The sequence below is a fragment of the Amaranthus tricolor genome, chromosome 5 (genome assembly GCF_026212465.1).
Source record: "Amaranthus tricolor cultivar Red isolate AtriRed21 chromosome 5, ASM2621246v1, whole genome shotgun sequence".
Taxonomy (NCBI): Eukaryota; Viridiplantae; Streptophyta; class Magnoliopsida; order Caryophyllales; family Amaranthaceae; genus Amaranthus; species Amaranthus tricolor.
In genome coordinates, this window is record NC_080051.1 from 16,735,560 (window position 1) to 16,754,231 (window position 18,672).

The 18,672-nt window shown below is 32.3% G+C and overlaps 1 protein-coding gene across 1 annotated transcript; it reads right to left on the bottom strand.

The window, feature by feature from the left end:
* Positions 1-1,648: 1,648 nt before the first annotated feature.
* On the bottom strand, positions 1,649-9,774 carry LOC130814108 (ATP-dependent zinc metalloprotease FTSH 10, mitochondrial-like). Its single transcript, XM_057680112.1, has 8 exons — positions 9,395-9,774; positions 9,032-9,263; positions 8,859-8,930; positions 5,918-6,057; positions 4,453-4,935; positions 3,526-4,293; positions 3,209-3,436; positions 1,649-2,269 (listed from the first exon to the last, which is right to left on the bottom strand). The coding sequence occupies exons 1-8, from the start codon at positions 9,443-9,445 to the stop codon at positions 1,793-1,795; spliced, it is 2,451 nt and encodes an 816-aa protein (XP_057536095.1). The 5' UTR covers positions 9,446-9,774; the 3' UTR covers positions 1,649-1,792.
* Between the last annotated feature and the right edge of the window lie 8,898 nt (positions 9,775-18,672).

Here is an 18,672-nt window from a genome sequence, read left to right on the forward strand (position 1 = left end):
CACAATTGTTTTTGGGAGGACTAATGGAAAAATGAATTATAGTCCAAATTTCAACCATATGCTAAACATAATCTCAACTTTTAATTATATTTTTAATAATAATATCACCTTTGTATATATTTTTCCAAAATACCCAATAACTTGGTAACTTGTTATTGCCGATTATTTTTGAAAAAATTATTTTGAAAAACATAAAAATAAAGAAAACAAAACATTGGCAAATAAATACTCCTTTTATTCGAATTTTAAAATACGTAAATTTATTAAATCTTATTAATTATTTTGTCACTATAGTATTTTTCGAGAACATTTTTTCGAAATTGAAGACACTAAAGTTAATATATTTTATCTCACAAAAAACATTTAAATGATCTTGCAAATTTTTCTTTTCCACATTATAAATATTGAATAAAAAAATTAGGGGCCTAAAATTTACCTCTCAGCCAGGCCTTCAAAGTCTCAAGGTCGGCCCTATAACTCCTTTTATCTATCATCCTTATCAAAAAGTAATCAATTTAGATTATTTTTACATTAGTTCTAAAAGTTATCAAATGGTCATCTCTCTTCTTAAACTATGAGTCAACAATTAATAAATTGTTTGAGAGTGCAAAATCCAAATGGATTATTTTTATGTATTTCTGGTTTCATAGCTAAAACGACCATGAATATTTTTGTAGCCACTGCGACATACTCTTACTTGCCCAATCAAATCATCTCTGATACAGAGCTTCTCATTCATTAGTTTGCTTTGCAACATATCATCGAGATCCTTCTAGAATTATCTTTTAGTTGATTCTTATAAATCCCACTTACGATGCTTAAGCACTTATGAGATTCAAATTTTCATTTCTATATACAATTTTCACTATTATAACTCTATCGTTCTTCCTACATACCTTTACGACATCGTTAAATGTCATCCATAATAACACCAACGTCATTCTAATTTCTATTTGTCCAGAGCATCACAATTTATATTCATGCATTTCACCTACTATTGTTTTGGCTCTATCTCTAACCATTTTGTTTCCGTACTTCCTCATTAATTTCCATTATATCCACCAGCTCTAAGAACCTAATAGTTAAGCTACCCAATGTTCTAAGATCTCATTCTTAGCGTAAGACCCTTGGTTTTTCTTAACATCGTATGCGTAAACCCTATATGCACTTATTCATTTGACACTACACTCGGGCCATGTAGCACATCATTTCTGGACGATATCCTAGTATAAGTAACCTGCCCCTTCTCATTTGACACCACACTCGAACAATGTGATATGTCGCTTCTGGACAACGACCTACAACATTTGCATAATTTTCACAACCCCAGGTCTAAGAAGTAAAGCGCACTACTAAATAGGGAACACTCCAACGAGAATTGATTTTTGGTTCATGAAAGTAAGATATAACTTAGTTTTACTCGAGCTGATTGTGACTAACCTACCATTCAATCTCCTCCTTTATTCAAGCTTGATACCGGTAAGAAGCCACAAAGCACCTTAAAATAAAGGCCAAAAATCAAATTGTAAATTGAATAAGGTGAACTACTAGTATTTGTATTTACGCAAAAACGTTTCTCCCCGAAATCATGTTTCTCATGCTGGAAACTGAAATTCAAACAAAACAATGCAAAATGCAAGCCAGCAGCTAACATCAATTCATCTCGTTGAACAAATAAGAGTATTAGATTACCAAAGAGTAAAATGCGTAACACTTCGATTATACACCTCAGAAAAAAAACACATTTCTGTAATAACCCATTTACAACACAATATAGGTTCCGCCCTGCTAACTATGTAGGGACCACATCAGGCATAAGAGGTGACGATCCATCATCCTCTGACGTTCTCTTCTCCGAGGCTTGGCTGCTCTTCTCACTTTCTTCGAAACCTTGTTTGAACCTGTCGTAGTTTGTGAGCTCCGCTGGTTTGAAGGGCCGCTCACCAAGAACACGAACCAAGTCATCTTGATGGAGAACTTCTTTTTCAAGCAATAATTCAGCTATTTTAGCAACCTGTTCCTTGTGTTCTTTGATCAACTCAACTGTCCGCTTGTATGCCTTGGTTACCCACTCTCTCACTTCTTCATCGATGATAGCACCCGTCTTGTTGCTATACGGCTTTGACATTTCAAAACCATCCTCCCTTTGGGGGAATGAGAGTAGACCCACTTTGTCACTGAACCCGTAGATTGCAACTTGGGCATATGTCATTTTGGTTACCTTTTCCAGGTCATTTTGAGCTCCCGTCGAGATTTTACCAATCAGAACCTATAAAATTAACAAAAATCATGTGAAAAGCCCAGAAAAACCTTTACATATATTCATTTGCTCGATTCCTCAAAACTATAGGGATAACATATCAAGATCAGTTATCATTGTTATTCCAATCCTGCAACAAACATTGTAATACCCAAATGTCATTAAATAGCTCCCACCTAGGCGTGCATTGGGAGTCGGATGTATGCAGAAACATTCCAATACCCAAATACCATTAAATAACTCCCACCTAGGCATAGATTGCAGATTAAATGTATGCAATCTTACCCTTGTTATTAATAATAATGAGGTTGTTCCAGTCCAGCCCCAATAATAATTCTTTAGGCATAAATTGCAAAAGGAAAGGTACAAAAAACATGGTGGGTGGTGATTGGGTTAGGTACTGGTTTAGAATTCTCAACTTCAGAAAAAGTAAAGACTAGAGAGGACAGAAGTCACCAAAAATAGTATGTCACATAATGGGCTAAGCAAAACTATCTGATGATTTGAAAATCCGATGATTCGATCAGATATCCAATTTGTATATTAGGATACCCGATTTGAAATTATAATTCGGATCAGATATCCGATTCGAAAAATCGAATACTGATTTGGATATCAATTTTGAGATTTCGGATATCCGACAATTTTGAATTGGCAGATGTGCACATTTTATAAGTAGCTTCAGATATATGATAATCATAATACTAAATTTTATATTTTTTAAAAAATTATTTTGACTAATTTCAGGCATCCAATTGAAAATTGTCAACTTATCCTTAAAAGCATCAGATATCCGAGTCAAATCGGATCGGATATCGCGTAACGGATATGTCAACTTTTGGATATCCGATTATGCTCACCCCTCACTTACAATTGCCACTTACATTGCAGAATGGAACATCTTTGGAACAAACAGTCGTAGGCTATGAGAAAATGAGAAGCAAGTACCTGTTCAGCAGCTCGGCCACCCAGGGTCATGCAAGTCATGTCAAAAAGCTGCTCTTTCGTCATAAGCAGATTTTCATTTGGAACATATTGTGCAAATCCTAAGGCAGCTGTGCCACGAGGAACTATTGTGACTTTCAAAAGTGGCTCAGCATGTTCGAGGAACCATCCAGCTACAGCATGGCCTGATTCATGGTAAGCAACAGTCCGTCTTTCCAACTTACTTATTACCTGTGTGACCAGAGAGGAACTGAAAACCTTAGGACCTCGCTACCTTTTCTGCAATCATCATAATAAAGCTTACAGAATACAGGAAATACCTTGTTTTTCTTCTCCAGGCCACCGATAACTCTATCTATAGCCGCCTCAAAATGTTCCATATTAACCACTGTCCCCTCCTTCCTTGCAGCAATTAAAGCAGCTTCATTACAAACATTCGCTATGTCAGCTCCAGCAAATCCAGGAGTCAGTGCTGCAAGCCTTTCAGAATAGTATGATGGTTCATGATCAAGCTTGATCTTTTTCAAATAAATCTGAAAAATTTGTTCACGACCTTTGATATCAGGCTTGTCGATGGTGATCTGGCGATCAAATCGGCCAGGTCTCAACAAAGCCTTATCCAGAATATCTGGCCTATTTGTTCCGGCAAGGACAACCACCCCAGATGTAGTTCCAAAACCATCCATCTCAACAAGCAGCTGATTAAGAGTGCTTTCTCGCTCATCATTTGAACCAGAAAACCCACCACGTCCTCTTGCACGCCCAATGGCATCAATCTCATCAATGAAAACAATACTAGGAGCACATTGTCTTGCTTCTTGGAATAGGTTTCTTACCCTGGATGGCCCAACGCCAACAAACATCTCCATAAAATCTGAACCTGATATGGAAAGGAAGGGTACACCGGATTCCCCAGCAGTTGCCTTAGCTAAGAGCGTCTTTCCTGTCCCTGGCGGACCAACTAAGAGAGCACCTTTAGGGATTTTTGCACCCAATTCCTCATACTTCTTCGGGTTCTTAAGGAAGTGCACAAACTCCATGATTTCTTGCTTTGCCTCATCACACCCAGCAACATCTTTGAAGTATACCTGAAACAGTGGCTTACAAACTGTAAATATCAAAAACACAATCATGTAACATTTAAAAATATACTACACATCAAAAAGGTTGCTGTTCACTCTTAAATATATATGGTATAGATGTAACAAATGAATGAAACGTACAATTTTTTAATAAATATATCTGACCTTGTTCTTTGCATTCTTGTCCACCTTCGTGATTTGGGCTTTTCCAATGTTGAATATTCCACGCGCTCCTCCTCGTCCACCAGTGCCACCAACACCTAGCCCACCTTGCATTTTTCTACCCATGTATAGAAGTGACCCAAGAAGCAAAAGTGTCGGAGCAAACCTCATTATCTCCTGATACCACACCATTTCATTCATATATGTTACAGGAACATACTCATGAGGGTCAATACCCAAGGCCTCCTGGGCTTCCTCCAACTTCTCTTCAAAGGATTCAACACTTCCAATGGTGAAATAATACTTGTACTGACCAGAGCGCCCTCTTGCAGGTACACTACTGGCCGGCCCTTGTACCACATCGTCATTTATTTGATTCCATGGTGAACTTCTTACATAAACTTTAGCAACTGATTTATTTGAAACAACAATATGATCAACTAGACCTGGTTCTAGAAGCTTATTTTTGAATTCTTGGAAACTAATCTGCAAAAATAGATTAGACCAAAAATCACACAAAAAAGGAAGGAGACTACATACTACAGTTCAAGAAGCACGAACAGGACGTAAGAATTAAAATAAGGTGAATAATATTAAATAGCGGATTAATTACCTAATCTAAAGCATTTAGCAAAAAAACACAAAACCCAGAAGTCAAGCAATCATATAACAAAATGAACCACAGGATAAACAAACTGATACGTAATCAGCATGAAGGCTAATCATGATTAAGCATTATGTTATACTCCTTGAGAGGTGAAATTTTGAAACAACATAGTAGCATTTAGAAGATATATTGATGAAAAAACATTAAACTCCCGAGCATGATTGAAAAGATAAGCACGCTAATGTACAAGCCTTATGCTGGACAAGATCCGTACTGCATATATCAGGTAAAACAGGACAATCAAAGAATACGGGCCCAGTAAAGTAGAGTAAACAGATCTCTGAAAAAAGTAACAAGAAAATTTCACGCCTCAACAACTAACATGAGCAATGTATGCGTCTAAAAATTCAGATCTACACTAGCTTGACCGGTATGAATAGAGAAAATTTTAATGGTCAATTCAACCAACGCGAGTCAAACTGACGAGTATACATTGATGATGCAATGGTTATCAAAAGACCTGAGGAGGAACTTTGGTGATTCCTTGCTTTTAGTAAGATCCAAACAAAATACGGAAGTGAGCTGAATGCTTCTTTCATGTGTAATTTCCCCTCACTGCCCTTTTCCCTTCTTAACTCTTTTCTTTGGCTTCTGTAAATTGAAAAAGGCACATATATCTTATATGCGGATGCTATCTAGTCTAATAACTTAACTAATTCAGGTTTCAGCTATGATGATAAACAGCCTAATGAACATGTCGTACAACAAAATCATACAGAATCCAACACAAGCAGAAAATAAATGTCACTAAAACATGATCCGCTTCTTTTCAAAAACAAATTATCAATAAAATATCCTTACCTGCTTCTCCTCATGAGAACCGAAAGAGAGTGTTGAGAGAAAGAGTCCGATCATTAAAAGAGGAGTCAGCATATTTTGAAACTGCTTCATAAATGTTTCTTGAAAATTTCCTTGATCCTCATTATTCGAGTTTGATTCCTCTGAAATTATAAAATCTTAAACAAGTTACAAAGGTGTAGATTGTCATATCACATATTTTCTTCTCCCAAAGGCCAAAATAACTCGAATCTATCAGCAATGTTATGCGTGATTTTAAGAATTTATAGATTGAAGATACTCGAATTGGATACTTGATAAGGCATTGTTATTCTGAAAAAGCCTTAAATTGGAAAGGAATTTTTAACCTAATCTCACATCAAATCACCTCAAAAACTTTGATTGCTCAAAAGTATTGTCACCCTTAGAACCTTAGATGATTCACTCTAACCAAACTTTTGGCCAAAATTATGCTTCACTCACAAGAATTCAAAAGCTAAACAAGTAGACTTGATAATGATTACCTTATGAAATCTGAAACTAATCCTAATCAATAATTAATTCAACCAAAGTAAAAACCCAGTACGAAAACCTTTCCTCACAAACTAAGACAATAGAAAAACAAGAAGAAAGAAAACTCACTCCTCCAAAAAAAGGATTAATAGGTTATTTGATCTCCAAACAATCTTGAACCATGAAACTAATTCCTGCACTAACTAGGCTAAATAAGTTTACTTAATCACCAAGCAACCTTGAACCATGCTTGAATATGGCTCACAATGTTACAATTGTTTTGTCATTAAGTATTTAAAATAATAAGTTGTAAGTTACACTTAAATCCCGTCTAATCTAATGACCATCTCCTCTTTATCCCCTCAACACCAACATATTCTCATTGTTCAAACATGATATCATCATATCTTGTTTACCTTTGTTTCCACCTTGAAGCATCATTCATAAGACCCAAATAAAAATAGTGAGATTGTACCATTCTATCTAGACCTTAACAAAATCTCATGGACACATTTCAACAGATACATTGGTTATATTATAATTTCTAAGTAAACTTCAGCCGTCATGTTTAGGTCACAAACATAGTGCAAAATATCACTTCATTGGTACGTGAAAGCAGTTCTTGAAGTTACTGCAACCGCAATATAGGTCGTGATAACCACAAAACTTTTAATATCGACCACGAAAGTGGATCCGAAATTTTCTTTATGGTCACAACGACGAGGCAAACTTTGTGCCAATAAGGGCTATGCAACTTAAGATTTTAAAAAAATACTAAATTTATACATATTATAATAAAGTGCATATTGTAGGCATAATTCTTTCTCCCAAGTCCTAACCCATAATTCTTTCTCCCTCATGTTTATAGATTAAGCTCCTATGTACATTTAAACCAACAGACATAGGTAGCTACTTGAATGGAGGCTTAGAATCTTAGCTCAACCACATAGCTTAGAAACCCTAACAAACGGGCTAAAACACACGCCTAAACAAGAGTTGAATTTCGGCTAACAAGAGGCCGAAAAATCCGCTGATAACATATATCTAATACTTTTCCCACAAAAATACAATAGTCATATATCTTAACAAGATTCTATAACTCATTATTACATGTTCAACACGCCAAAGTAGGAAAAGACAAAGTGAAAAGTTTTGTTTTCAAAGAGGCCACCTCGCGCCGGGAATAACCTCTCTCGTAACCTTGTAAACACTCAACGAAATAGAGGTGTTTTATGCATGAAATACAAATTTATCCAAAAATACCACAATAATTAACAAAAATCAGGTTACTCAAACCATGGATACATTCCTAAAATAAAGCAATGAAAAGAGATGAACAAGACCCTTTTAGTTTTTGAACGAATGCACGCTCAATGTGGACTTGTGATCGTGTAAGTACATATGGACCATGATACGACTAAATGCACCCAAAAAGTATATTAGAAGCAACTAGCGGTATCTCTTTTGAAAATGCAGTCACTAGCCCAATGAGAAAATGCCACATAGATCAAGCTTATAAAGCTATCAACACCCCAATCTAGCTTTTAGCTTCACAAAAAATAATCTCACAAGATGTAGTTCAAAGACACTCCATCAAGAACTTCTAATATTAGTTGTTAAGAGTTGCAATGACATGTGTGATGTGACAATCATGTAAATTGATTTAGGATCCAACTTGGTTTGCCATTGATTTGAAAACTAGAATAGGCTTGTATATCTTGATAGGAGAATAACCATTAACCAAAACTTGAAACTTTTAATCCTGATACTGGATAGCATAAAAGCAACTTGAAGCAGTCACACAATGTTTTCATGATGTATCATAACATCTTTTCTTCTTCGGAAGATGATCCCTAATGACAGAATCAAGTTGAATTTATAAGCTAATCAGTCCAAGCAACATGTACCTGAAGTCACCCAAACACTAATGATACATTACACAACCTTGTACAAACATATAGTTGTTCACCCTCTTTACTAATGGGTATCAATTATCCAAAGAGTGGTGACATGCTATCCACCTCTAAGTTCTAATGCCAAACCTTACAATCAGTCTAGAAAGCTATAACAAGTGCCTCTTACACTGTAGCACAAGACCAAAATTTCACTGTATAAAACCTTAATTCTATGGGGTACTTCTATATGTGAAAGGTAAAGATATATAGGATAGTGTCTACAAAGCCTCAGCAATCGTAACTCCTAAGTTCCCAACTTCACTCATCAAGAACTATTGGAAGTTGAATCTTTAACAGTTTCCTGAAGCAAAAGTTTCCCCTTAATGAGCATTTGACCCATCAATTTAGGTCACCAGAGCAATCAAAACTGAACTTAAAGTTATCTTCCACATTGCAATGAGCCAATACACCTATATTTAGCTCTATTACATACCCTAAATCACCACTAAACAATCAAAATGAACCCATCAAGCAAAACTAGGGAGAAAATCATGTACCTTTCGATCTGGATTTCTGTTCATCTGTTTTCGGAATTTCCTTCTTCTCCTTGGGATAAAAGTTCTCATAATCTACAGTAATTCAATCCAACAATAAAAATCAAGCCTAGAAGACGACAAAGAACAAGAATAAATTGCATTACTTTTTCCCCAAAAAATAATCAAATACTTACTCTTTTTCTTAGGGGTTTCACTGGAGAAAAACCTAGAAAATCTAGGATTGGCAAGTACATATCTTATATCAGATAAATACTCTTTATTCTGAACTCCAGTTGAAGCTAAATAATTCCTCAGAAACCCTAAATTAGAATTATTCCCATTCACAGATGAATTAACATATGATGCTCTTAATAAACTCTCATCTAAAAAAGCTGGCCTTCCTTTGTAATATCCATTGATGATATTCTGCAGTAAAACCCATAATCAGGAATAAAACATTAATCTTAAAATGAATCCCACTAAAAAAACTTAATACCCACAAATTTTAGAGAAATTTGAAGTAAAGAAAACCATTATAAAAGCAGAAAAAATCATACCTTCGATCGAGAAGAACGGGACAAAGAACGACCCACTTTAAAAAATATCATTTTTTTTCTTTTTGATATTTTGGAAAATACCTAGAAGAGAAAATGGATGTATCTTGTTCAAAAAAGGGATGAATGTGAAGTTTAATGACTAAAATAAGTTGGGGATTTAATTGGTGAAGGATATTTTGACAGAAAGGCTTAATTTTATTGAATTATAGCCATGGAGCAATTCAAAAACACGAGATTGATTTTTTCATACGACAGTCGAAGGGGGAAGGGGCGGTTTGATTCTTTTTCTTCTTTTCCTCTTGAGCCAATTCCGACTACTCGTTCGTAAGTACTAAGTACTCCACTTTGCAGGAAACTGGATTGAGAAAAATTGAAAAAATAAACTTTAAAAAAAACAATTTCCAAAATAAGTTTGGCAAATTTTAATTTTCAAAAAAAGCGTCTTCGTATTCGAGTCTACGGTTACAAATTGTTCTAAGTTACTAATATCAAACAAAAAAAACTTATTTTGTTCACTGTTACAATCGCGAACAAAAAATAGATAATGTCATAACATATAAAACGATAGAAATATAAATCAAATGTTGTTAACAGTGAATTAACATTTGACCTTAGGTTCAAACACGATGACACTTATTTTAGGAATTAAAATTTCCCAAACCTTATTCTAGAAATTTGTGTTTAGCTTTTCTCTTTGTAAGTAAGAAAAATTGAATAAAAGAAGTTATCAAAAAAATCTCAATTAATTTTAATTACCAAAATAATTTTATCCATGTCTGAGCCTAAGGTCAGGGCTTGTTTGTTGTTATCAACAACAACAAGAGAAAAAAAAATTACTACTACTTTGTTTACTGTTAGTAATAGCAAACAAAAGTAAGACAATATCATAACATTTGAAGGGAAAAAAAATAAAACATGTTTCTTCGCTGTTAATAACAGCAAATAAAATAAAAACAATTTCATAGCGTTAAAAAAAGGATTGATAAACTACCCATATCAATAAGGTATATTTCCTTTTCTAGGGAACCCATTTGCTAAAAACTCCACATAGGGATGGTCATGGGGCGGGTCTGGCCAGACCCGGACCCGGACCCGGACCCTTTTTTTTTTTGGATCCAGACCCGGATCCGGACCCTAAGGGTCCAAAATTTTCAGACCCGGACCCGGACCCTACGGGTCTGACAGGGTCTAGGGTCCTTAATGGGTCTTATACAAAGCCTCTTTGATTTGTCAAAATTGAACCTTTTTCGAGTTTTTTTGTATTTTTGTAAGCAACTTATTATCGTATTACTAATACTTGTTCGAGTCCATGAAATTCAAATACAAAATATATCGTATTACAAAATAATTAGATTATATCCCGTCAACAAAATTGTTTGAAAAAGTTACCATATCTTGAACATTTCTGAACAAGAAGGATATGAAAATAGAGCAAAGCAGTCAGTGGAAGACCAACACTGTAATCTCAGTAAGAGGAGGCAACGCAAGGCTTATAAAAGTAAATAATTGAGAATGAGAATGGCCTACTCCCACGCCCATCTATTCATAATATCATAATTCAAAAATATAAAATTTAAAATTTAAAAGTTTAGGGTCCGGGTCCGGGTCCGGGTCTTCACCTTAGGACCCGGACCCGGACCCGTCAAAAAAATTTGGATCCAGACCCGAACCCGGATTCGACGGGTCTCAAAAATTAAGACCCAGACCCTTATAAAAGGAGCGGGTCCTACAGGGTCCTGGACCCATGACCATCCCTAACTCCACATTTAAACGTGCTTGGTGGGGAGCAGTTTTAGGATAGGTGACCTCTTGGGAAGTTTTCCTGGCTGCACACGAGTGAGGTCAAAGTGCGCTGAAAAGACTTATGTTGGTCTATGGGGCCAGTTTACAGTCTCCATGAGTAGTCATCGGCGATCCAAGGGGCCGAGGTGTTACAAATGGTATCAGAGCAACCTTGCGACCGTGACTGATTATGTGTTCAGTGCACCTAGCAGGGGGAAAAGATTCTGAAACTACGGTCCAACGAGGACGTTTTATTCCTAAGTGGGGGTGAGTGTCATTTAGTTTAAAAAAAAATTTGATAGACTACTCATATCAACAAGTTGCATCTTCTTTTCTAGGGAGCCCATTTACTAAGAACTCCATAGTTAAGCGTGCTTGGTGGGGAGCAATCTTAGGATGGCTGACCTTTTGGAAAGTTTTTCTAAATGCGCACGAGTGAGTCCAAAGTGCGTTGAAAAGACTTGCGTTGGTATGTGGAGCCAGTCTACAATCTCCATGAGTACTCACCGGCGGTCCAAGGGGCCGAGGTGTTACAACATGTTTGGTCACTGATACTAACAAATAACAAAGAATTTTGACTTTTTTAGTAGTTTCTTTGTTCACTGTTAGTAACAGTGAACAAATACCTGACCTAATCTTTGACATGGAGATGCTTATTTTGAAAATTAAGATCTCTCAAAGCTTATTTTCGGATTTTTTTTAAATAAGTTTTTTTTTTTCAAATTTTCTATAATTATCTGATTGATCAAAATTCCAACAATCATATTTTAACATTAATCATTTTAAGTGGGTGTTTGGCAATTAGTTGTTGGTTGTTAACTATTGACTTTTTTAGTTGACTTATTTGACCAAGTAAGAATGTTAGCTAATTTTGTTGGTTTTTAAGCTAATCGAAAAAGTCGGTTATTTGTGGAGATATTTGGTAAATTTAGGTATTAAGTGTTGGTTGTTTGTTAGAGAAACAGTGGGCCAACAAACTAAGAGCCAACAAAAAAAGTTAATAGAGTAACTTTTTTATTTTGGCACAAAAAAGTCAGCTTTACAACTAGTTTAAAAGCCATTTAACAAATATTTTTTTTTACTATTTGACCAACCAATAGCCAAAATCAAAAGCCAACCAAAAAGTCAATATAAAAGCCAACATTCAAACACCCTTTGCCTTTTTACTATGGGGTGTTTGGTTATTAGCTTTTTGGTTGGTTTTTGGCTTTTGGCTTTTTGGTTGGTCAAAGAGCCAAAAAAATTTTTGGTAAATGACTTTTAAAGCAGCAAAGCTGGCTTGTAAGCCAAAATGAAAAAGCTGCTCCAGCTAACTTTTTTGATTGGATTTTGGCTTGTTGGCCTACTTTTTCTCTAATAAACAACCAATACTCAAATTTACCAAACATCTCTACAAATAGCTAGCTTTTTCAGCTAACATAAAAGCGAACAAAAACAACCAACATTTTCAGCTGGTCAAACAAACCAATCAAAAAAGCCAACAACCAATTGTCAAACACCCATATGGCTTTTCATTGTTTGTATAGATTTAGAGTGAGTTGGTAATGCTACGGTAGGTCGGTAGCAATTGATTACAATTTGAATTTTGTAATAATACATGAAATTTTTAAAATTTTCATATATATATATATATATATATATATATATATATATATATATATATATATATACATATATATATATATATATATATACATATATATATATATATATATATATACATATATATATATATATATATATATATATATATATATATATATATATTGTCTTAACTATTTTGATAATTTTTTCTTAGCATAATTATTAATTATTCAAATAAAAAAAATATTTAATAATCATAGTTAAAAAATTTACATACTCGATCAAAGTAGATATTATATTTATAATGTAAGTTACTGACAATTTATATCTTAATGCAACAATAGAAAAAATAAATTTAATATATATAAAGACATTAGATTTTATAAGAAGTCCACTTAAATTATGCAAATTAAGAAACACAAGAGAAAACAAGATTTACACTCTAGAGATATTGATAATAATTAAGCAAAAGAGAAAATAATATTTAATTAAGGAATAATTGAACAAATAAGAAAACAATATTTAATTAAGGAATAATTGAACAAATAAGAAAATAGTATTTAATGTCTAAAACAGTTTTGTCCAATCTTAAAAATTTATAAAACGTATTTTTCTTGTTCTGATTATAGTGTTAAATCAGACCAAATCAGAGCTTTTGCAGGCTTGCGGCCCTACTTAGATTAATAAATGCTATAAAGGTGCGATTTTTATATCGAGAAAATTGTCAATAATAAATTCACATATTGTTTATCTTTTAATAAATCTACTTATAAGGTATATTTTCCAAAAAAAAATTCATCAATTGTACAATTTTTTTAAAGCTTCTTTCTAAGTTAAGTAATTAGAAATAAATAATAGTTAAGTTTATTTTCAAAAACTATACCGAATAGGTGGATTATTTAAAAATAAATAATAGTTGGATTTTCATTAGATCGAGCAAGGATTGGTTTATTTTGACAATTTTTCCATTTATATATTAATTAAAAGACGAAATTATCCAAGAGGAGGTGGGAATTTTACATTTTAATTGTCCAAAATAAATCATTTGTGGGCCTAAAATTACCAACTTCAGCTGCTTTTATGGGCCTATCTTTATTGTTGCGAAAATTTAAAAAAAATAAGATTATTTAACAACTTTATTCCAGAAACAAACTTCGTGAAAACTTTATTCCCAAAATAAGTGTCCGTACATCCAAACCTAGGCTTGGGGTAATATCGCTGTTACTAACAGCGAATTAAAAAAAAAAATAAAATAAAAATAAATAAAAATTAGTAAAGCCTTAAGTCACTGTTACTAACAGCGACTTAATGCGTTTTAAGTTTCTTCTTCGTCATTTCAGTTACTTCTTCATCCCAACCTACGAGATTAAAGAGTTGACCAGTCAACCTTAAAGTTGCTGTTACTAACAACGACCTGAGACTTTACTAATTTTTTTTTTATTTCGCTGTTAGTAACAACGACATTACACCAAGCCTAGGTTTGGATGTACGGACGCTTATTTTGGAAATAAAGTTTTTACGAAGCTTATTTTGGAATAAAGTTGTTAAATAATCTTATTTTTTTTCAAATTTTCTATTGTTGCTGCCCCACTCATTCCTTAAGCGAGCAGGACATGTAGATAAATAGTTTTTATTATTTTTCCAAAATGAAAGCAACAACGATAATGTAGAGGTTTTTAATCCCACTATATTTCGGTCGATTATATGAAATAAGATAATATCAACAAATCAACAAAATATATTACTAAAGAAACAATTTAGGACACGTGTCACACTCTTATTAAAAAATTTTCGCTCATAATCTATCATTGACATAGAAATTTTTTGTATTTGACTTTATATATAAGAAAACAATTAACACATTAAAACATGTATTTGTTGATTGACTATAAATATATGTGAATTATTGATACACTATATTTCCCTATGTAAACTCATAATTTTTTTTATTCAAAATCATAAAGAAAATTAAAACTTGGTTTATTAAATCGTTATCAAAACTGAAGTGATCTAACCAAAATAAGAAAAAAAAAATATCAATTTTCTATTTTCATATACATAATGCTATGTCCTAAGCTCAAAATAAATCAATAAAAAAATACTAATGAAGAAACAATTTAGGACACGTCTCACACTCTGTCACTCTCATTAAAAATATTTTCGTCTATTTTCTATCATTGACATGTAAATTTTTTATGCTTGATTTCATATTTAAGGAAACAATTAACACATTAAAACATGTATATTTGTTGATTGGCAATAAATATATGTGATTTATTGATACACTATATTTCCTTATGTAAACGTATAATTTTTTTATCTCAAATCATAAAGAAAATTAAAACTTAGTTCATTAAACTTTTATCAAAACTGAAGTGATCCAACCAAAATAAGACAAAAATAAAACATTAATTTTCTATTTTCATATACACAATCTTATGTCTTAAGCTCAAAAATAATCATAATCATACATTATAATAAAGCTGAAAGAAAATGACAAATGTCACGATAGGAGTGATTTTGACATTTGGATTAATTTGATTGGAGTAGGTTGTTGACTAAGCAATTTAAATATAGCATGTGATCTTACATTAAATAAGGAAATTCTATAATTGATTTGCAATAATTTTGTAATTGACACATTAAAATCAATAATTTTGTAATTGATACATTAAAATCTTGAAATAACTGATACATTAAATAAGAAAATTATATGATTGATTTGCAAATATTTTGTAATTCATGCATTAAAAATCAGCATTAGTTTTGTAATGTAATATTAATTTGCAATAATGGTAAAGAAAAGTTAGGATTTTAGATTTTTTGCAGACATAGTATTCAAAATTTATCTTGATTGGATTACATACATGGTTATTTATTAATTAATAATAAAAAAACCATATGAATATGATAACGATAATACGAAATTTCATCATTAATTAAAATTTAGATTCTTTATATTAATTTAATATAAAAAAAACGTGCATTGCACGGGTTTATATACTAGTATTTTGTATAATTCATTTGTTGTGCCATGAGTTATATAACAACCACTCTTTTAACAAAGATTTAGATTGCAAGATCAGAAACAAGATAATGAATATTATTTGGTCACATTGTAATATTTTGTTTGAAAAAAAAACTACAACTCAATATTTTTATAATTTAATATAAAACATATACCTCTATATTGGAAGTTAATGGGTGAGCGCCCCTTAGGGCAATAGTTATATTTGTAAGGTCGTGTAACAATTTGAAATCTTTGACTTCTAGACAAAAAGAGGAGGATCGACTTGTTATTCTTAAAAAGAAAAAAACTCAAAAGTAAACTAATATGTGATATAATTTTATTAATAAATAGTTAAAACTTAAAAGACATTGTCCACGTGACCAATGCAAAAAGTTTAGGAACATGTTTCTCTTAAATGGAAAAGACTATATTATCAACACTTGAATAAACCATCAACAAAATACGTACATAATTTTTGTCATTCTTAATTTTCTCATCTTATATTTTCTTAGGCTTATCACGACTTCTCTTTTCATCAACCATAATGTTTATCACCCAGAGTCGTCTTTAAGAATTTTAGAGCCCTAGGCGAAATTATTAAATGGTGGCCTTACCAAATCAATAGTAGTGAGCATAATACAATAATTGCTAGTATGGTAAAACAAGAATAAGGGAATTCATCAAGTTCATGTCTTTGAATTGCAAAACGAGTCGGTAACAAACACAAAATTTTATATTAATCCTCTTTTTTAAGGGTGAATTACAATTTAAGTCTCCAATTTGCTTTTTGAGCACATTGAGGTTTTTTAAAATTTATATTTTATTTTTAATTTATATATATTCAAAATTAATATTTATAAATATACACAATTAGAGATAATAAAATATTAAATTAATGTACCAACAAAAGTTCAATAACACAAATGATGTACTAAGAACATTATCAAATTTACATCTTGTACTTGCAATGAAGATGGGAGTGAATTTGTAATCAACATTTCCATCACTAACTTTTGTATCAGAAACAAGTCAAATAAATGGTAATATCATATATTTAGCGTCTTTTGCCATAGTCCATAACACAAACCCACCAATCTCACTGCTATAATTAATAGGTAATTTTTTAAAACTTTCGCAAGACAAAGCCTATTTCATCTTCACTTTTCCTATAACATAAAAACTTTAAACAATTTGACAAAAAAAAATCAATTTAAAAATCCATCATCCCAAGAAAGAAATTCCATAAACTTAAAAAACAAAATTGTATCAAGTTTATATAAGCATTTTATAAAGGAAATTAAGAGTAGATTGAAACCAAACAAATCGAAAACAATTCAAAATAATCCATATGGGATTGTTAAAACTTACAATTCAAAAAAAGCCCTTTCAAATCTATGCTAATATAAAAAAGAGTTAATTTTAATCACAAATGTTACACTTATATTTATTTTTTCTAGCTAAATATATTGAACAAAAAAGCAACAAATATTTATTTTCGTTAATATTGAGTAATATATTGTTCATCATAAATATAAAGATATTTTCGGTTATAAATATATATTCACTCCAATATAATACCTCTATTCTGAATTACTTGCACCTTTGGATAGTAACACAAGAATTAAGAAAATCACCTTAAATACACTTGTTTATTTTACCCCTATAGATGGTAGATGAAAGAGTAATTAAGTGATGAGTGAAAATAAAGTAGGAGTAAAATAATAAATTATTGACTTGTTTTTTTTTTTTTGGCAAAGATAGAAAGAGTGCAAATATTATAAAATAATCCAAATAAATAAATGCATGTATTATGAAACGGAGGAGGTATAATGATTTGATTACAAAAAACATCTATCACAATAATCAAATCATTTGATTTATTAAATTTATAAAAAAATAAAGAGTATTAATTGAATTAAGAAATTACGTACAATTACAATAGCTCTCAATAAAGACCTCTATAAATGTTCGCTAGTAGCACAAGTGGGTTCCTCAAACGCATAGAACATAGGCGACACTTAGAGTTGGGCATGGTATCTTGAATTTGCCAATAGTTTTAGTTAAAGGTGTTTATTTGAGTTATTAGGTTGATTTGAGATTAGGTATTTTATGCCTATTTAATATCAAATTTTTACATAATTTAGAAGTTAAATTAAAGTCGAATTCGATTACATAACGGAATAAATATTGAATTGTCGAGTTATTGAACTTAAATCCTTGTTTGGATGAAGAGAAATGGAGGAAAAATAAAGGAAATGATTTGAAGGGATGAAAATTTCGTTGTTTGGATAGCAAAAACGAAGGGTAGAGATTTGGAGAGATTAACTATCTTTACTTTATTAACATCCAAATCTCTTCATAATAGGAAAAATTTAAAAGAAAAATAAAATCTTTTCCCCTCCCTTTTCTTCCTATACAAACAATATAATCTTTTTCGTCTCTTTCCCTTCTCTTCCTTTCCTTCCTCATCCCTGCCTTTCTTTTATCTCTTAATTTTTACCCACATAAATATTCATATTGTTTTAACTTTCAACCATCATGTTCCGGACTGTCCTTAAATTTCCCCTCCTCTCTTCAGCGTAGAGGGTGATTGCGATGGACTTCAGCTTCCCATAACATTATAGCATCAATACGCAATTTCGCTTGCTACTTCAATGGCTACTCCATCAATTGCCCTACATTCCACTAACTACACTCTGGGTTCCTGCTTCAGCAGAAAAATCTCAGCTAGGCATGGTAACAAACACCTGTTATGCAAAACCCATTCTTCCCTAAATTTTCTTAGTAGCACGGTGAAAGTCTCAATTTTTTCATCTTTTCCATTGAACTCAGCTAAGCTTAGGGGTGCCCATTTGCTTCTACCTGTTAAATGTGTCGTTTTTGAAAACCCCAGTTCAAGCTT